Below are 21,504 nucleotides of genomic sequence, written 5' to 3' on the forward strand. Positions count from 1 at the left end.
AGCCCTGTTATCCGCCCTGCCTGCTGCTGAGGCAGAAAGCGAACGGACGGACAGGATGCTCGCATTGTTTGTCCCTTCCTGGCCTACTCATGGGACAGCAGTTATTTCCAGGCTAGCCCAATAACTCATCATCTCGCCTCAAGTAACCGGGAAACCCTGAAGAAATGAGAAGAGAGCAACTCCTCTGGGCGCTTCTTTGCAGCGTGAGGAATGTGCCCCTGGAAAAGTCAAAATTGGGCATCTGACAGATGTGCTAGAGCTCCAAGGGGAGGCACTGGCAGCCCTGCCTGTGAGGTGGAGCCTTTCCTGAGGAGAAGCTCTGCTCTGCCACACGGGACAGCTCGGGCTGCTCACCATGAGCTCAGCTCTGGGGGTGAATTCCCACAGTGAGCAGCAGCTCAGGGAAACAATAGTGTAGGAGTAAAGAGAAAGGAAAAGAAATGTTATTCAGCTGAGTGCCACACTTCCCAAGGGAAACTGCTGGTCACTGGAAAGTGGATTTATGGCCTTCACAGAAAAAGCATAATTTCATAGAATCCTGGAATGGTTTGTGCTGGAAGGGACATCAAAGACAATCTCACTCCACCCCCTGCTATGGGTAGGGACAGCTTTCACTATCCCAGGTTGTTTAGACCCCCATCCAAGCTGGCCTTGAACACTTCCAGGGGATAGGGCATCCACAGCTTCTCTGGGCAATCTGTTCCAGTGCCTCACCACCCTCCCAGGGAAGAATTCCATCCTAATATCCAATCTAACCCTACTCTCAGTCTCAGATTTGAGTCCTCTATTGCTGACAGAGAAACCCCAGACACATTTAGTGGCAGCAACCCACGGCTTTGGTGCCACGGGCTCTCACCTGGCTTCCTGGACCCTGCTGTCATTTCCCCTGCAGGTGTAGTTCTGGATGTAAACTCCCTTGGCGCAGTTGATGGTGGAGAAATCCAAGTCACAAACCGCCAGGAAATGCGGCCGCAAGCGCCCGACGGACACTTTGGCAATGTCTGTGAAGGACTGGCTGATGGCACAGCCAAAAACAAAGCAGCCCACTTGCTTGTAGAGAGCTGCCACGTAGGGGTTCTGGATAAAGGAGCGGGATTTCTCCTTCAGGTAGTGGATGCGGTAGAGCTCTCCCGTTATAATCTGTGAGGGAAGCACAACAGGGAGGTTAGAGAGGGGGAAAAACGCTGTGCAAAACGAGGGCTGGGTGTCAAAGCAGGGCTGAGGCAGCTCTGAGATCTCAAACCAGGAATCTGCCTCTCCAGTGAGGAAGGAGAACCCATGGGCCAGTGTCTCTCCATCCTCCCCCTCCTCCCTCCCAATGCTTGGAATGGTGTTTATGGAAAAATCCAATAAACAAAACAAAAAAGGGGTAGATTTTGGGTTAGCATGTTGGCATATATGCACAAAAGTGAAATAACACCCCAGGCAGAGTGGGAAAAGAAAACTGACATAAACCAGATAAAGAATTAGTGTGTGCTGGGAAGGAGAGGCCAAACCCACTACCCTCTTATCAAACTGATTTTGGAGGAAAATAAACACACAGCCTGCTTATCTTCCTCTCTTAAAACCATTAACACAACAGGGGAAGAAACAGAAAGCCCCAAATTTTTCAGATTGTGGCCCAAAACTTGCTGCCAGCAGGCCCAACTCAGACCTCTCAAGGCCTCCATAAAGTCCAGCTATTTTGGGGCATTTCAAGGGGTCTTGCCATCACATGGCAGCAGATTATGTTTTTCTCGTGTCGGGGGTGCTGAGGTTTGACAATACTGCCATAAATCACTGTCAGGGAGTAGAGGACCCAACTTCTCACATTCAGGACTCTTAAAAGGCAGGTTAATGAAAATCAGGCTGTGAAAAGAAGTCCAAATGTCTCACCTCTCCCAAAGAGCCAAAGGTTTAAATTGTTCTCCGTCACGCTACACACCTAAATTTTAAGCTCCAGATTTACAGCTTTAGGATTTCATTCATTACTCTAAGTGTTTTTATACCTGAGTAATAAATCGGGGCAGGGCTGGTTTTTTTTTTTTTTGGATGCCCCCTTGTCCCTGTCTCTCTGAAGTCACGGGGATTGTGATATGTAAAATTAACTGTCAGGAAAAATGCCTTCATGTTAATCCCTTTCTGGAGCAGCCAACAATATTTCTCCCAGCGTGGCAGCCTGCCAGCCATAAGCAGGAGACGAGGTTCCCCTGCCTACCTTTTTTAAAAGCTTGGCACAACCTTTGGAAACTAATAAACTGGAAAAGTATGGCAATTAGACTAAGAAGAGTTGAAGCTGTATCATTGTTTGAACTCACTCGTACCAGGGCTTGAAAAAACAAAGGTTGACCTACGGCAGCTGAAACTGCAGCTAAGCAGGCTTTATCAAAGAGAGATACAACTGTAATCACAGAAAATAAATGCCAAGCTAGAGCAGGCTCTGCTACCAGGCACAGAAATGCTTTGAGTGGCTGCACCACCATTTGGGGTTTACATGTGACAGCTGAGATTTCCTCCTGGAAATCTGGTAGTGATCAAGACTTGTTTAGGGAGCTGCAGCTAACTGGCTTCAGCATCATTTTAATCCTCACAGTCTCCAAAGACCATGGTTTATCTCCAGTTTGGACCACTTTCCAGCACAAGCTGCCAGCCAGGAAATCTACTGGCGTGAGGCCTGCAGAGGGAGGTTGTCCTGGATGGACACAGAGGCTCCTGCACGAGGGCAGGTCCACTCCCAAAAGCCTAAATTCACAAGGAGGGGAGCTCTGAGAGGCTCAAAACTCATGGCTTTCACAGAGGGAAGACCAGACAAATTAAGGATGATATCTGATACTGGGAGATGTGCTATTACTGCAAACTCACAAACAGATCCACACAAACCTGAGGCTCTTGGCCTGGGAAAGGCATGTGACCATTTTAAACAGGGACCAACAAAAGTCTGGGGATTAATATTTTTCTCTCACCGTTGGTGGTCTGGGTAATTGCACACATGTAGCAGATTGTAAATTGGAGCCTTCATTCCCTCACTAAAACGCTGCTGGGTACCCAGGAACCTTCCCCAGTTAGTGAAAGCCATGGATCAACTTAATGAGAAGCTAAAAATTGGGTAAACTTGGTTTTTTGGCAGCGCTGTCCCAGATAAAGCAGGACGGTGAAAAACTAATGCAGCACAGATGTGCACAGACTGGAAGGACATCCTGAAAAGAAAACAAGTTTTAAAGATATCAAGCTCTTCTCAGGCCTTGCACTCCTGGCAAGCCATCCACACGGGACACGTGCCATTCCGTGGTGATGGGCACAACTCCCAGGGACTGGAGCACATATTTTAAAAAGTTGGTCACTAGAGAGAAGCCAACATCAAAATTTTCTGTCTGTGAATGCTTTTTGCAGACTTTCAGTTGTCAAGCCCACTTCATTGTTATTATAAGGTATCACCAGCAATCCCGTTAGCCTGTAATTACTTCTAGAGCTCTTCTAGCCACTTGCTTTTGGTGTAACATTCTCTGTGCTAATCACATTGCAGTGTATCACCTTTGACTGTAAAACAACCAGCTAATCCAGCTGTGTAACTTGGATTACCTAGCAAATTAATTTTATTAGGAATTTTTCATAGCCTTTCAAGACCTATCAGGTGTGGGGACACGGGACTACAGCAGTGGTACCCCTACAAGGTTCAGGAAGAGGAGTGCCACCCTCCCCTGGCCATCCAAGGGACCACCAACATCAAATCAACCACCTTCCAGCATGAAGAGCAGTCAGGAGAGATGTGAGAGCGCACAGCCCAGGGGCACGAGCCTCTCCAGTGTCATCTGCATGGAAATTTGCCTGAAGCCAGTAAATACACAGATATTAAAACCAAATGCATATCCTCTCCCATCCTGATGGAAGCAAAGGTCTCGCCTCTGCCGTTTACTTAACAAACTCTCTGGGTGTCCTCAAGCCACTTAAAACATGGCCTGGACCTTTTCACCCCAGGCTAGACTGCCTGTGACGCCACGTAAAGCTAGGGCGTGAAATTTTGGCTGCTTCACCCCAAAAGCCAGCTCCCTGGAAGTCCTCATAACCACTGCCCTGCCTTCCAAAGGCAAACGATGTGAGCGAAGGGAGCGGAGTCAGTGCTTTGTGGATTTGGAAGGAATTCCTATTATGCTACAGTAATTCTGGTATCTGGGTTACATCTGAAAAAGGAGGTCAGGCTGACTTGAATTTTCCATGCAGGCTGCCATAGCAAAGAAATCTGTTGCTTCAGTTCCTCGTTAGCCATTTGTGTCACTCAACAGCAAATAACTGAGCTTTTGAATTTACCTTATTAAGTTACATTTGTTGTGGGCACAGTGAAACCAGGGCAGAAACATCCAATTCTTTGGGGATTTTCTTTCTCTTTTAATTGACCTGCTATTTCGTGGTAGAGAGTTGATGGATCACATAGGCAGCTGATTATGTTTCCAGTTTCTGTTCCAACTCCTGTATTTGCCACTGCCTCATTAGGGATCAGAAGCACACTCTGCATGGAGCTGGCGTGCCGATAGCTCCGGCAGTAATGCGAAAATGAGAGGCTTTTTCATTTCATTTTTATGGCTTTTCCACACTCGGGGGTCATTCACCTGCAGGGTGAAATTCTGCCGTGTTTATAGAATTGGGGGCCTGGCACCTTTTGGGCTTGTTGTGGGGAGGGAGGGGGCAGAGGGACAGGGAAGTTTTGGGACCTACTTTGCTGAGTGAGTGTATGTGGTCAGGAAATGATGGAGATACTCACATCACAAAGCAGCAAGGCTGAGGATGGAGTATTATCAAAGCAGGCACTGTGCCATCCTAAAATATCTACTGCCCACGACATTCATCTAGGAGGAAAGATGAAAGGGGAACAAGTGCTCCTGACCTCTCCATCTCCATCCCTCCCAGCTGAAGGAGCAAGAGGAAGGTGGCATCTCTGGGAAAGCACCTGAGCTGTTCTGGCAGCAGGTGAGAAGGAAAACGTAGGTACTTTTCATAGGGGAATTTCCTCTTAGCTGGAAGTGTTTAAGCAACAACCAGGAGACAGCTCTTGTCTTCTGCCCCACACCAGGCACACACTGCCATAAGGAGGCTCAGCTCATGGGCTGAGCTCAGCTTTTTGGCTGACAAATACAGCTCTTATCATACAATCATTTCCTAGCACAGCTCTAGAAAAAGGAGAGAAGGAGGAGAAGGAAAATGAAGAGGCATTGGGAAGGTGGAGCATTAGCTACTTTTTACAGAGAGGACTCTGGGAATATGCTCCCCATGGAAGGTTTTAATTGTCTTTTAAAAACGGCTGTAATATGCAATCTCTTAAAAACCTAATACTAACCTGTTAAATTTTCCAGGCACTGGTTAGCTGGAAAGATGTATCCTTTCTTTGTTTTTTAAACCTTATAAAATAGGCAAATACCAAGAGTTATTTGAATAGGGACAAACCATGCCAAGTCTTTACTGACACTCAAGTGTTTTTGCCTCTACTCTGAACTCCTACTGGAGGGTGAAAAAGTTCTCTGGAAGCTCACAGACTTGCCCAAACAGCTTTGGGCCTGTTTACAGGCTTCAAGAGTAATCTCATTGCTCTCATTACAAGCTTTCATTTGTAAATGTTTGCAACTCCACGCTTACAAAAGTCAAACAATCGCAGAGGAGATGTGCAGCCGGTAGATAGCCTGGCCATGGCCACATTAGCAAGACAAAGAGGTGCCAAAAAACCTCTACCGGGACAGAGGAGGAGGTTCTGGAGGCGGGACTTACCGCGAGGATGGCGATGAGGATGCCCGCAGCACACAGCACCGCGTCGTTGATGGTCTCCACGTTCTTCTGTGGGTACCTGATGCTGTCGTCGTCGCAGTAGAAGCCCCTCTGGTAGGGTTGGATCGTGCTTGTCTCGATGATGAGGAAGGGCAACCCAGCTACAAAGAAGGGGAGACAACAACCAAACCCATCAGCAATAAAGGCAAACACAAGCAGCTCGAAAAGAAACCCCAAGACTCAACTAGAAAACCCCTTGCAAACCATTCATCACTGCTCCTGGTGCTTTTCTTTTCATATAGCTATCTTTCCAAAGGGAATAGCATTGGGATTTGTTTTTCCAAGCTGGTCTTGCAGGGAATAAGCATCTCCTCTGTTATGGTTATCAGATGTCTGCGCAGCCTGGTTCCAGTTAAGCCCTGTGCGCTGCAAATATTAACTTACAGGAACAGACCTCTGGAGCAATCCCTCTGCAAAAGGCCATGAAAACCAATCTGGCACTTTTCTCCGGGGAGGGCCCAATGTTCTTCCGAGTGCCCCAGGCAGAGCAGCCCAGAGCTGAGCAAACAAACACGGCAGGATCGAGTATCTGCAGGGCTTCTCTCCTACCTGGCCAGCCCAGCTACTCTCCATCCCCGTCACCTCCCTGCCTTTGAAGCCTTCCTGGACTCACTTCTCTTTGTATTTACAGAGTGTATTGACAGCTTGCTGAGAGTGTTTGTACCCACTAATGCAACAATCATGGGCTTTGAGCAGCTGTGGAACACCCATCCATGCAAGGACCAGCCCATCCACGAAAGCCGGTGAACTCCCATCAGAGCCTGTTCCCCTTCAATCAAAATAAAGCCACGTGAAATCTGGGGTTTAAATACTATCTGTGAACCCTCTGCTCAGGATTCCTGTGTCTGCACACCTTGGCTGGATCTTTGCACCAGGCATGGAGCAGATCTGCTCAAGAACGTGGGTCAGGACCCAAAGTATGGAGGAGACACCTGGAAATTGCAGTGTGTCTGTAAATCCATGTTTTTGTAAGTTTTTCAGAGAAACGCAGCACTGCCTCAAACCTAGAAGGGTGTTTCCCAGACACAAAGTCACTTTGGACAGGGCACACTCCTTCCCTTTGCCTCAGTTTCCCCATCCATCTTTGCTGTTAAGCCCATCACTGAGAGGAGCACTACATCCCCACAAAACCAAGCCCCAAATTCCCTGAAACCCACGTTCACAGTAAATCACAAGCCACAAGGTACAGGAAACCCTCCTCCCACTTGCAGAGCGAAACCCAGGTAAGGGGAAAAACAAATGCACAGTGGTTCCAGCTGTCCTTGAGCCAAGACAACAGGTCTCACACCCAGATCCTACAGAAGGCATTAGGGAATACTTGTCGACCACTAACTTGCTTAAGTATCTGTGGGTTTGTTTACACAGCTAGAAGTCAAAGACATCAGAGGGTTTTTCCTTCTAAAATGAATAAAAATAACAAATAAAAAACGAAGCACTGTTGGGTCCGACCCAAAGCTGTCCACAGTACATCTGTAGTGAGCACCATCTGCTAGATGTGATTAGCAAGGGCACCATCCATGTTGTTCAGAAGTGTCATCAAAATAATGTTCCCCATGTTCTCCACATGAACCACTCTCTAGATTTCACTTTGCGCAATCCACTTTGGCTCCTTTTCCTATACGTTAATGGGTTTCCCTAAGCCAGGATTACTACAGGGTTTTGTTATTCTTAAGAAAGAACTCCATAACCCGTGAGCAGGGACAACACGTACTGAAGTAAAATTTTCAAGTACCCAGTAGTGGTGTAGGCCACTGCTCAGGACCCCTTTCAGATCCTCTCTAAAAGCCCTAGAAATGGGTTAATTGCAAGTTCTGGGCCCCGAGTTGCTTGGCAAGGCGGGACAGTTCCCACTACACGTGTGAACGAGCGAGGAACAGTTTCAGAACTGCTCAGATTTGGTAAATAAAATCGGACATCTCGTGTGAATCCAGCTGATCTTCATGCCACGATTTAACCGTTTTGATGCCCAGCCAGCTTGGCCCCAAAAGCCTGCCTCTGGTGCCAGCAACCCCGTTTTAATAGGCCACTTAAAAAATCCTTAGGTTTCCCAAGGAGAAATGGCAGGGGGAGAAGAGCTAACGTTGCTGGGCGCGATCTGGTTTCGCGCGCGCCCGGAGCGGCAGCGCAGGGTTGAACTCGGGGAGTAGACACACCACGGTTACGTGGCTCATTGTTATTCCTCCAGTTCCTCTTGTTAATGGCTTTCACATGACAGGTCTGTAAAACACATGTTCCCACAGACAATAAAATACATCTGAAAGCTAAAACCGGCCCTAAAAAAAAAAAAAAAAAAATTAAGAAAAAAAAGAAAAAAAAAAAAAAGACAATAGTGTTCCTATATATTCTGTGAACCCAGGAATAATAAAGATTTGTTTCCCCTTCATTCGTTGAGCTGCATGGGGTAGTATTTCCATGTCTCAATTATATGTACACTTGCCACAGCTATAATAAGAGCATAAGTGACCTATATGGGACACATTTCATAAAGCACATAGGCATAGTTTGGAAAATCCGATGGGTTTGTTTTCTCTCCTACAAACTTGTGGTTTAGTGGGATATTGCCAATCAAGTCTTGATATTTTTCCAGCAAAACACTAACCTCAGATTCCCTTTTTTTTTTTTCCCTTCCTCTTTTTTTAACATGAGAAACATAAACACACTCCCTATAACTGAATGAATATTACTCAGAAGACATAACATGCCCTTGATTTTGAGGGTTGGGTGAGAGGCTGCTCTTTCACCCAAGGAATGGAAGACCCCAGCCCATGGCAAACAATAAATTGTGCTCAAGATGGCTCTTCTTCCACGAGGTTATTTCTCCGAGGATGGGTTGTCTAAGGGACTAGGTCACCACCCACATTTTTTTTGGCAAGGGGGTTCCAGCACGGAGAAACCTGTAGTGGTGCCAAAAGGCCGCCAGAGCATGGGCTTTGCAGCAAAAACACTACAGAGGGAAGTCTGGAAGAAGACAGAAAATTAAATGCAGAGAGAGATGCCTTTGGGATCCCTCAACAAAACACCACAGAGACATTATTCACACTAGGAGATCTGCCTGAGGCAAAAGGATCCAGAAGCGGGGCTTACAGCCCACACACCTTGGAAACAGGAGCCAAGCAGAATAGGATTGTACTGTGAAGATGGAACATCTGGCCTCATCACCTCTCCTGTCCCAGTCTGCCTCTCTGACTCAGCATTTTAAGAGGGAATTCAGATTGTGCATCCCTGGCTGCAGCGATTTGGATCTACAGATTCAACAGCTGAACCCCACAAAGGTGTTAAGTCTTCCACCTCTACCACTTCCCATCCCTACACACGGTACCTAACTATTGAGGACACAAGAGGTTCATTCCAGCAAACAGTGACCTGCACTGAAGTGAATGACAGATGTACAGGGCAGGCAAAAAACTTACACTGATTTTGGGGATAGTCACTTCTCTCCAGAAATGGTCCCATCTGGTCATTCTGTCTGTGGGTACAACTCGCCTACATGCAACTGCAAAATCTTTAGGAACGCTGCAGAAGGGCCTCACATCCTCTTAATACTGGTATCTCCACACTGAGAAATGACACAGCAGCGTGTGGACCATGTCCTAAAGGACGGACACAACACTGGCACATCCAAAGGGACCTGTGCAACCAGAGAAGGGCTGCTATCCTCATCTCACAGGAAACTAAAGCATAGAACAAAGGGATTTGCTTTTTCCAATGTAATAAAGATAAATGGAGCTGAAATTACCTTCTCAACTGTAACATCCTTCACAAGGTGAAGGAAAGTTTCTTTTCCTTGTACAACGGGGATTTTTTGCTTTAATAACAGAACAAGGAAATCCCAACCACAAGCTTTTATGCAGCTATGCTGCAGGAGATCAAACACAGCTCCAAACCATGAGCATAATAGAATTCTCTCGAGGACTGATCTTGCCCCATCCAAAATGGCTCAGCCCCACTCCGAGAGGCACGGAGCAGGTGTGGACACTAAGGAATTGTGTGAGGCACTGCGGGATGCTGTGGGGCTGGACATTGAAAAATGATGTTGCTTTTGTTGGGAGGAAGTCCAAGTGACTTGGTGACCTCTAACTGCTGGTGTCCTACGCTAAGGTATTTCAGAGCAGGGTTTAAATTTATTTGTCTTTCCATTTAATAAAGCCAATCGAGTTTGGAAATCTAGCACCAAGGAAAAAATACCCCTTTCTTTGGTCAGCACCTTTATTAAGAGGCAGTTAATAGGCAATAATCCTGGGAAGGCTGGCAGCTTGAAAGCTAAAACCCCACCACCAAGCCTAAACAAAACCCCCGTGTACTCTCTGACCAGCTTGAAATGTGCATAAAAATCAAAGGCAGGGGAAAAAAGGGCTCTGTGTTGGGTACAGCACTTTGAATCTCAGAGTCTTTGAAAAGTTAACACTTGTGCAGATTTAAAGGGGGAAAAAAATTTAAAAAGGGGATAAGCTTTCATTGGCCACTCATCAAAAAGCAGAGGGAGAGGAAGGCAAGAGGCATTTGTGCAGTGACCCACCCAGGCCACTCTCATCTTCCCAGCCCAGCCTTCACCTTTGCACCAAATTAAACACCATCACCACCTTTTTTTTTTTTTAATGTCTAGTTTTGATGGAGTTTGGGACTTTTTTCCATTAAATCTTTGTTCTTTCAACCCTGCAGGTCCCTTGTGGGATGTTGCTGGCTATCTCAACAAAGCCATGGTAATTTCTTACAAGTATTCCATGATGCTTCTGCCTGCCACTGTCCAGGCCTTGGGTGTTCTTAGGGTTTCACTAGATCAGACATCTACCTAAATAAGTGAAAAAGACCATTAATTAATTTGGCAGGGCTGAGTGGAGTATCTAATTCCTCACTCAAGTCACACTCTGTAAATATTTGGGAACCTACAAGAGACAGGCTTTCTGTTTGAAGTACTTAGTGGCTGATCTTGGGTACATATAAACCTTATTTGGGTTACAGCATTTGTACATATTTAAAAATGCATATAAACTAGATTAGCCTATGGTAGGCTTTTATTGGGGTTTTAAAAGTTGGCTTCTCCAACTTTCAGAGAAGAATTGCAGCATTGCAAGGCCAACCTTGGCAACTGCTGCAAGAGCGAGCAACTCCTGAAGCCAACTTACATTGTACGTGTACATATATGTATATAAATATATAAATAAAATTTAACAACCCAAAGAATAGTATTTCCACATTTCTGCCATATCAGGCATGTGCTGTCAATCAAAAACAGAGCCCAGCTCTGCACCAGCCCTGGGTGTATCTGAAGGAATGGTGGGAGTCTGGTTAGCTAAAAAAATAATCTCAAGGGGCCAGATCCACAGCCCAGTGTCAGCCAAAATAAGGATCCTACTGCAGGCTCCATCAAGCTATTAAATTTGGATTTTTAAAGATCTTGAAAGCAACAGTGATGTGCCTCCATCCCAATGTTTTTTGACTGAATCTGGATACTTGAGGACCATATATTTACTAGGACAAGGAGACAACTGGGCTAACCATCAGCTCTGCTATTTTATTACCTGCACAGTCTTAATTGTTCTTCACCTTGATTCCAGCAGTCCAGCAGACTGATCTGTGCATCTGCCTGTATTTTGGAAACACATCTAATATCTTTGTTTGCAAAACAGATTCCCATTCAACTCTGTTACAGTTCCATTACTCTCAGCTACACAGACACATGAGGAGAGAAAATTCTCCACACAAACAAACCCTAGACTTTACGGTAAAACAGGTACCTGCTTCAGAGCACTAAAGAACCGATAAACAAGGATCAGTATATATTGCATTTCTCTGATTTGACCTGTTTGGAAAAGTTCTAGGACATGATGGGTTGATTTCCACAAAAAAAAAAAAAAAAAAACAAAGAAAAAAAAGAGTTAATTTTCTTTTTGCTGTAGGTTCATTCATGTAACTCCCATGAAGATTTGCCCTATCTATGTTAATCTGCCTTGTGTCCTTCCTGTGAAGACAGTGACAATTTTGTCCACTTTATTAGTATTATTTTTCAGCCAAATCATAGGAACTTCAAAGCAAACCTCAACATTTTAGGCCCACCAGATGCTACAGAGTCCAAAAGACTTCCTAGTGGGCAGACACAGGTTCATTTTAACCTAAATGATGATAGTCTCTGGGTTCTTACTTTTTTGGGATTCTCTTTGTTTTTAGTAGGAACTGGTTAATCAGGAACACTGGGTAAAATGCCTTCTCATGCCTGCAAGTGCAACAGCAAACAAGAAGAAAGCCAAAAATATCTATTTTCTATATAGACAACCCCATAACTTTGGTGACCCCAGGCTGCAGAGGTATTTGAGAAGTCGGAAATGACAGGTGTCTCTGCCTGCTGCCCAAACCCATCCCTGGAAGTGTCCAAGGCCAGGCTGGATGGGCTTTTGAGCAACCTGGTCTAGTGGAAGGTGTCCCTGTCCACGCCAGCGGGGTTGGAACACCACAAGATTTAAGGTCCCTTCCAACCCAAATCATTCTAGGATTCCATGATACTCATCCTTTGTGGTTAATACTCCCCTGTGCAACCTGGAGCATATTGACTGACTCAGCCATCCTGGGAGAATATTATTATAAAAAGGTTCTTGGTCACAGATACTTTAAGCCAAATGCCAAATTATCCTCTTGCACTGCAAATTCCTCTGGATTTGAAACCAAGAGTAGAAACACTTCCTCATGTGGCTGGAGCACAACGTGCCAGCCTCATGCTCCAAGAGCTCCAGATGGACAGGAACACTGCCACTGTTTTTTTCTGGGAGAAAAAGTGCTTTTAGTGAGTATCTGTTACCTATTTTCAAAAGTAAGGACCACATACAAAGGGAGAAAGAGAAGGGAATTCTACAAAGAACATTAAGTTCTTCCTCATGGGAGTTTGGCGTGAGCTGATACATTGAAAAACCTTTAATATAAAGGTTTTAATATGAAGTGCACGTACACTTTCAATACCTAAGAATGCATTAATAAGAACAAAAGGTCTTATCCAAGCCACAATATGCAGGTAAATATAAAATTCTGCATTTGTGGGGTAGAAGAGATTTAAACCAGACTGGCCAACCAGCAAATTTGGAGAGGGTGAATATAAAAGACATTACCAACAGGAATCCAGAGCCAGCTCCAGCCAAACTTAGTGGAAACAAAGCCATCATTTCACATTGTCAACAGCAAGGGATAAAATGCAACACCCATGAAAACCCCCAAGTGTCAACACCTTTTGAGGCACCTCTGCACATCCATGTGCTTTGGAAGTCTCACAGATACGACAAACCTGACCTAGGATGACCCAGCTCGAAGAGACAGGAAAAATTAAAAAAAAAAAAAAAAAAGATGTGCCTCTGAACTCTGCAATGGTGAAGGCAAACAGCTCGTGTGAAAAACATGCTGTGGTGACTATTATATTTCCAATTACAAATGGAGCGAGCAGGGTTTGCTCTGCCCATCAGCAGGGTTTGGAACGAGCTCTCACCACCACTCCTCTGCGCTCTGCCTGTGAGGAAGGGCTCAGGCCACTGCCCAGCCCCCTGCCCAGCCCCAGCAACACTCAACACCCTGTTTCTTTTGGGGGGAATCTGAGAGATTTCGGCCAAACTGATGGAAGGGTGAGTAAACCAGTTGCTCTCCTCTGTCCCCGTCGTCCCACTGGCTGGGTGAACCCAAATATTTCCCCACGTAATAACAACTCTGTTCTACTCACATAGAATCATAGAATGAGAGAAAGGATTGGGTTGGAAGGAATCTTAAAGATCACCTAGTTGCAACTCATGGGCAGAGATGTCACCCACTAGATCAGGTTGCTCAGGGCCCCATCCAACCACTTCATCACCTCTATTCAAGAGGAAAATTTTGTGAGCTGTAGGTGCTGTTTTAATACATAAAATAGCAAGCAAAAATTCCTTATCTCAGCTTCGTGCCCCCAATGACTCCAGCATACAAGCCCTGGTTTCTTCTCTTTGCATGGCCATCCCAAACCATAACAAGAACAGGTGGAAATATAAAACTGTAGCCAGTCTAATGCAGCCAACAAAATACTACTACTTTTAAATCAGTAAAGACACAAAGAATATGAAGGAAAAATGAAGCCAGTTAACCTGGTCAACATTAGGTCTCTTAAATAAAAATTCATCAAACTTCATCACTGAACTTCCCAAACATCTTCCTCAGCACCATGGTCAGGCAGTGCCACTGTAATAAAGTACGTTTTTGGGAGCAACTGCCCCTGTGCAGGAGGCAGCAGAACCCGTGGCCATAGCCCTGAGCCTGCCACCAGTAGCTTTTTGACCCAGTTCTGTCAATGTACCTATTGTAAATGCAAAATCCTTCTTCGGATTTGAAGCAGCAGCCACCTGCACAAATAAGGCTGGGTTATAACTCTGTAACCCAATACAAGCACTGGAAGCTTAAAAAGTTTGTATTCCAAAAAGCACTTCTGACCTCTTCCTTAAAAGTTCACTAATCACTTTTAATTCATAATTTATTTCCTCTTAATATACTTGCTTTATGTAATACCCCCCTTCTCCCTCCCCTTCCTCTCCTCCTTTCTTTTTTCTGGAAGTTCCCCAGGAGAAAATGGTATTACACAACTCCCTTGATTAACTGGAAATGAAGCTTTTCCCCCTCGGTAGTCGCGATTTGGTAGAGTTTCCAGGACATAAAGCACGGCCCAGAGCACTGAAAGGCAGAGAGACGTGGGTGGAAGTGATCCAAAGGCCCTTAAAGTGATGGGGGTTGATCTTGGTGGTCCCCACAGCAGAGCTCAGTAAGGCTTTGCCTATTTATCAACAGGTTAAAAAAGTGTACTACTACCATTCTTCTTGCTCCTCTGTATTTTGCCTGCACAGAGCGGCATCCTAATGTATACATGATGCAATACATGGTATAACTGAGATTGTGCTGGTACCTGGGTAATATTGAAAAAAAAAATAAAAATCATGCTCCTAATTAAAACAGCTTTGTATAACAGGAAAAGGAGACTTTGCAGGGGAAGGAGGAGGTATGACAACGGCTGCCATGGCCATGCTGACACCTTGTTGTCCAGAGAAGTTTGAGGTACTTTGGTGGAAAGCAGTTGGGAATGGGGTGTTTTGGAGGGAAGACATCACCTGCAGCGACAGAAGTGGCCACCTCATGCTGCTCACAGGGACTTACCCTGGTCCATCTGCCCCTGGACGAGATCTTACGAATTATTTGTGCCCCTGAAAGCCAAACAGATTTTTTTGGGACAGCATGCTTCCATGCCGCACACCATCTTGGACTTCTGGATGCTTTTATCCTTCTAAAAAACTGAAAATTCTGCAAATCCGGTGTAAGAGTAACACTGAAAACTTCCCCACCCTGTTCTGCAAGCCCAGGGCCATCCGGGGTGGGCACAGCCACATTGTCACCCCAGCCCCTTTCCCATGCACAGCCCAAACCTCCCCATTATGGCTGTGCTTTGCAGCCAGGTGACATCTCATAACCCTGTTTCTTTAAGGGACAGGATGAATTGGGCCACATCCGAATGGCACAGGCAAGGGCCAAGGCTCTATTCACACTGACTCGAGGGACACAACACACACCGTGCCTTTTAAAACCAAAAATGGAGAACTCTCAATTTCCATTTCCAGCCTCCTAAAACAATGCTGTGCCCTGCTGTCAAGGAACGTGTAAATAAATTGAGGAAAAAAAGTTAAAGAAGCCCAAGGGAATAGGAGTCCCTTTTTCTTTATTGCAGTTAATTTTGACAAAGGCTCTTCTGTTTCCTCTCCTCCCCTTTTTTTTTTTTTTGGAACGGCTTCGTGCCAAGCTGCATTATTCCTGTTCACCATGGTAGTGCCATGAAACCCGCCTGGTATGTTTGCCTGAAAATCACAGGTTTTCATGGCAATTGTTTTCATCTCAACAACTACTCCCTTTGTCACCTCAGGAAAGAAGGGCTCAGGCTCAAATCCCATCCCAGCAACAAAGCATCCACGGAAAAGCACCACGACCTTCCAAACCCAGCACCATGAAGATCTGCCCTCCCAACAGGGCAGAAACCCTCCAGAACCTTTTACCACCTTGCTCAGAACACCAGAGCGACTGCAAACCCATGAGAGATGCTGTGCACAGCCTCAGTTTGAAACACTGAGGGTTGGGGAAAAAAAGCATCCCAATGGTGGGATTGTTTTGAAGTATTTTTAAAGTGGAAATAGTTTCTTTTCTTGCAGCCCATCGTGGCAACCGGAGCCCTCTGGCTCCTGTCAGCGAGGCAGGAGCTCAGCAGCTCCTCAGGGGTGTCCTCTATTTCCAGCCTATTTACTGCTCTGTTGAGAAAGGAGCCTATAGATGCTCCAGTTCTCAGATTTGGGACTTTGGAGGGACTGGGTTATTCAACAAACCAACCCTTTCTAAACACTGTCAAAGGAGTGATTTGATGCCTTTCAGTGCTTACCATACAAAACGCTGAAAGACCAGCGGACTTCAAAAGCCGCAGAAGCGGAGCTGGAGTTTGGCAGGAGTTCATTAGCTGCCTGTGTCCTTCTGTGTGTGGCTTGTAATTACATGCAGACCTGGTGCCAAATCCTCATCTACTGAGGGGTACCAATTAACGTGCTGCTGGATGATTCACAGGTAGCTAATGTCGAGATTTATACACCCGGCGTGCCAAGTATCCCATGCTTTTTTATTATTATTATTATTATTATTATTATTGTATATTTTTTTTTAGCTGGTCTTTTTTCCCTCTTTTCAAAATATCATACAAAAACAAGGTTTTGGCAGTAAAATTGCGATTGTCCAGCCTGTTCCCAGGGCCACACATTGGTGCGCCTGATCCTGCTGACACTGTGCACCACATGTGCAGGGAAATGCACATCTCTTGCAGCACGGGCCAAGGGCTTGCAAGTTAAATCCCCTACAGTGTTTTCCCTTTGTAAAAAGCAGAGGTTTTCTGCTCCAAGGAGAAAAATTCTAAAATTGAGGTATCATTTGCGCTCCATACTCCCCTTTCTTGTTTCTTGCACCTTCTTACTCCTACAGGTAGCAAAACAGTAACAGCAGCAGCTTTAACAGCAGCTGGGGGAGCTGAAGAAGCAGGTAACTAAAAGTGATAATTTATTTTTTGGAGGGGAAATGTACACAAGACTGCATCTCCTGTAGGAAAACGTAACAGTTGTTAGTTTCTCTGACAAAAGATTAAAAAAAAACCCCACAACAAAAAAGAGCCTTTCTCTTCTTGCTTGAAATCTGCATCCCTTTGCCTCTCTTACTGGAGAGATCTGCATCCCTTTGCAGCCAGCTGGCTCCCAGTGCAGCCCTTGGCAATTAAAACCTTGGGAAGTCAAACACAACAGCATGGAAGTGAGCCTTTTGTTTTCCTGTTTTGTCATTCCTGTCCTGTGTTTGATCCCAAGAAGATTTCTCAGGCTAGAGGGAAACCATGGGCCCAGCGGAGCATCTTGGCACCAACTGCACACAGGTCTCCAAGCTCACTGGTTTGCCACTGCTGATGGTTTCCCCGTGGGGAGCATGGAGAGCCAGGCCTCATTTCCTTCTGCTTGACTTTCTCTTTCCCAAAAAACACTGCTCCTCAGCCCTGGGGGGGTGACAATTCCAGGAGGGCTGCAAGTACAGCCCAACGCTCACACCGCTTTATCCTTCTCTAATAAACCTTTCACTGCATTTGACACGATACAGGTCTTGTCCAGCCATGAAAGCTTTCCTGCTTATCAGGAGAATTTTTAATCAACCAGCAGGGAAAACATGGCCTGACATTTTATTGCTTCCTTGTGCTTTGCTTTTAGATGTTTCGATTTCTTCCAGCTTGTACTCTTGCTAATCTCTTTAGCCAGGGATCAGTGGAAAGCCTCACGTTTTCCATGCCCAGCAGCTTCCTGCAGATCATTTGCAGCCAGGGCAGGCAGAGGAGCATGGGGGCAGTGGGGGATTTATGATGGGATGGGAGAAGAAGGCACCAAGCTCTCGATTCACTGCAGGTTCTGGAACGGGGTTTTGTCCTGGCCACAATTACAAAACAACAAACAACGTCTGTGGGGAAGGGTCATAAGAAGTTCAGCTTTCCTCTATTAAAACCATCTGGTGCCTATAAAAAGCCCCAACTGGTTGGTTGGGATGGTTGGCAGCACCTCCTCCCTGCTCAGCTCTTCCTGGCACCTCACGGGAACGTGGTGGCACCAGAGGTGTCACAGCGAGGCACAGGGCTGCCATGGGAACAGGGAGCCTGGCAGACACACACCCCACTCACTGTGCATCCCTCCTGCTGTGAAGAAGGTGCCCCAGCATCCACCTCATTTCACTTCTTATCTGAGCCAGAACTTCTTTACGAGGTGCCTGTCCCCTCAGGAACGCCAGCTCCTGCCAGAGTGCCCTCGGTGAGCCCCTGAGAGGGCTGAGCTTTCTGAGCAAAATAAAACATCCCTGTGAGGCCGGCGTGGGACCCTGAAAAGGGTTTCTCCAGGTCAACGGGTCCCCCTCCAGCATCAACAGGGAGAGGCACCGCCAAACCTGCAGGGGATGGGAGACTTTATTAAAAAAAAAAAAAAAAAAAAAAAAAAGCCTAAACCTCTTCTTTGTTTCCAATAGAAATAAAAAAAGGGGGGCGGGGGGGGTTAAAAAAAAAAAAAAAGTGAAAGAAAGGAGAGGAGAGGAGAGCTTACAGCCAGTTCCCCAGCCTGTAACACAAAACCGGGCTGTGCTGGGAAACCTTACACCACGCGGCATCCAGCTCATGTACTCCTGCTCCGCTCGCCGCCTCCCGGATGCTTCCCCAAGCCCAAACTGCCCTTGAGAGAAGCCAAGCCTCAGCCTCTGCTGAAAAGCCTCTTTGTTTGGATTCCCTTTCCAAATCAGCGTATCCTGAGATTGAACTCCCTTCCACCCCTCTGCAGGGCTTTTTAATGTTGGGATGCCTTTGGCAGCAGCCAGATCTGCCAGCAGGTTTGCGGTCCCGTAATAGCGCTCAGCCCGCGGAGCTGGGGCACGCTCAGCGCGAGGAACTTTCTCCACGATAAAGGAGAGAAAGGCAGGGAACAAGAAAGTATTGCAGAATTACTTCAAAAGATCCTTTAATCATGAATTGTGAACGGAGAAGCTGAGTTCTCCTTAATTAAACAATGGCTTTAATCAGCCTTCAATAGCTGGCATTACACAGAGGGTGGGGAGGCCCTGGCACAGGGTGCCCACAGAAAGCTGTGGCTGCCCCATGCCTGGAAGTGTTCAAGGCCAGGTTGGATGGGGCTTGGAGCAACCTGGGATGCTGATGGAAAGTGTCCCTGCCCATGGCAAGGGGTGGAACAAGACAAGTTTTAAGGTCTCTTCCCACCCAAACCATTCCATTGTGTGACATTAAGGCACATCAGTGAGACCATTTTGTCTTTCTTAACCTGGAATAATTGAAAGGAAACCAGACAAGGCATCAAAGGAACCCAGGCACAAGGTCTGGACCATGCACACATCACCAAGAGGGTCTGACTCCAAGCACTGCCGTGAGCTTTCCACGCAGCCCCAAGGCCATCACTCACTGAAGCCCTCAAGGTGGACCTCAAGTCCACCACTCACTGCACACAGAAATAAAATGCATTTTCTTGCACTGCCCACTCTGTCTGCAAGCTCAGGGCACAAGTGTGGTACTTCCATACAGCTCCTGACAGGCAATGGGGTCTCCTGTCTCTCTTGGAACTTGCAAACGCCCCAAAATCCTGCGTTCCCACAAAAGGCAGAGACACGGTACTCCCAGGGAAGGGCCTCTGCTCTAGCAATGATGCAGCTGAGACCCACAAACAGCACCAAGGCAATAAATTCACCCCTCAGAGAAAACACAGCAGATCTGGCAGCAAGGGAGTGTTAATGAGAATATCAGCCCGACACCTCACCCGACACTAAAGGGAAAAGCCTCCAAAAGCAGCCTCAGGCCCAGGACTTGAAGCAATTTCACAGGGGAAGAAGTTGTTTTTCACTTGCAGGTAGCTTTTTAATCGAACTCAGTGTTACATCTTTCCCTGTGAAAGAAAAACCCTGAGCTTTAAGCAGGTGGATTTTCAGACTGTGGACACATTTGTGGCAGAAAACTTCAGTGAGAGCAAAAGCAAAGTACTTGTTGTTATATCCACAATCCTGGTGTATCCCAAACACTATCCCACTTGTCTGGCAATTTCAAACATGCTGCATGCCTAGATTCTGCAGTGCATCTGAGAGTTTTCACACTGGAAAACTTCTTTGTGCCCATGGTGATTTATCAAAACAGGCTTTCTCCAAAATGCTGTCTGGCTTTTTCAAGGGTTTTGCATTTGACAAAGATTCACACCAGCTCAGTCAGAAAAATAAATGCCACAAAACTTCTCCTTTAAGGAAAAAAAAAAAAAAAAAATCCAAACCACCCAACCCTCACAGCCCAATGCTTTAGAAATGCTTCCACATGCTAATCAGCCTCCTATTCAGTTCCAGACTGAATAGGACTCCAACAATGACAAAGAAATACGCTGAACCTATCCCACATTTCATCCCCTTCACTCAAAATGTTGCTGTTACCTTGGTTTTCAGCCGCTTTGTGGGAGCTGCAGCAGAATGACAGCTGCATGCTAAAGCTGCAGGGATGGTCAAGAAACCAGGAGTGCTGGATGAAAAAATACCTGGACCAGATTACATGGGAAAAAAAATGGAATTATTTGAGGAGATAGTAACTGATGCTGCAAATTTTTGTAAGAGTTAATAAGGAAAATAAAAACTACAAAAACCCCCGAGTTCTCTACTGAAAGCACAGCCCCTTGTGGTCAGGCAGCAAAGGGAATTTTTTCTCAGCCTGGCAAGTATGAGTAGGATAAAAGCCCCTCCAAGCCCTTCCCTTTGAGAATTATCCATTTTTGTTACGTATTATCAACTGGCAGATGCCTTAGTGCAGCTTTTCCTCTATATCCTTAACCTGAAAAACTCCAGCTCTTATTCTGGGAAAGGACACGCCAGCTCCTGCTGCAGTGGGTGAATCCAAGGTTGCTTCCTTTTTCTGCAGAACATGGAAGCACCAGGACAGAGCCACCCAGGGAAGTTTGCCTAGGAATTAGGGTGGGAAGCTCCAGGACAGGTGCCCATATGCCCTAGGGACACATTTCAGCCCAAGCCCTGGCAGTCACAGACTCCTCCACAGTCGCTAAGGCTCTGATTCCAAGATACTTTGGGAGGCTGGTGATGGCCTGGCAGGACTGGCAGAAGCAGTGAAGTTTGCAGCTCCAATGGGGAGTTCAGGAAGGAATTAGAGGTACCTCAGCAGCTCTGAAAGCCCCAGTGGGCACCTGGGTGCCTCTGTACTGGAAACACTGCCTTCAAAGTGTGCCCTTGCCAGGCTCCAGCGCCTGCCCACGCACGGAGGTGATGCTGCTCCCTCATGCTCCCTGTCTCCCTAGATTAGAAACTCCCAGAGGCACAAACCTCCCGTGACGTGCCTGGGCAGGACCAAGGGCAGCACAGCCTGACACAGGGATCCTCGACCCAGCACGTGAATTCAGGAAGAAGCAGCTCCCCAAAAAGCAAGGGCCATCTGATCAGTGATCAAAGAGCGGCTCCAGAAACCTGCTAACACCAAACTGATTCACAGCTATCGACTTCAAAGGAGTTTTGCTGCCTGCCATCAGCTCGCCAGCCATCCAAAATTACTCCCGGAGCATCACTCAGAACACAAATGCACCTGGTGGTTACTGACCAGACCTGCTTATCAGCATTTTACCACACTGTTTGCGACTTTCCCTT

General features: G+C 46.3%; 1 protein-coding gene across 1 annotated transcript in view; it reads right to left on the reverse strand.

Annotated features, from left to right (window-relative positions):
• PLPP3 (phospholipid phosphatase 3) overlaps nt 1–21,504 on the reverse strand; it is a 44,089-nt gene that overhangs the window by 13,705 nt on the left and 8,880 nt on the right. Inside the window, exons 2-3 of the mRNA XM_082287383.1 lie at nt 5,734–5,891; nt 857–1,140 (exon numbers count right to left, since the gene is read on the reverse strand). Coding sequence (XP_082143509.1) covers nt 857–1,140; nt 5,734–5,891 — 442 coding nt within the window. The remainder of the gene's footprint in view (nt 1–856; nt 1,141–5,733; nt 5,892–21,504) is intronic.

This window comes from Coloeus monedula, assembly GCF_965178545.1.
Source record: "Coloeus monedula genome assembly, chromosome: 9".
Lineage (NCBI taxonomy): Eukaryota > Metazoa > Chordata > Aves > Passeriformes > Corvidae > Coloeus > Coloeus monedula.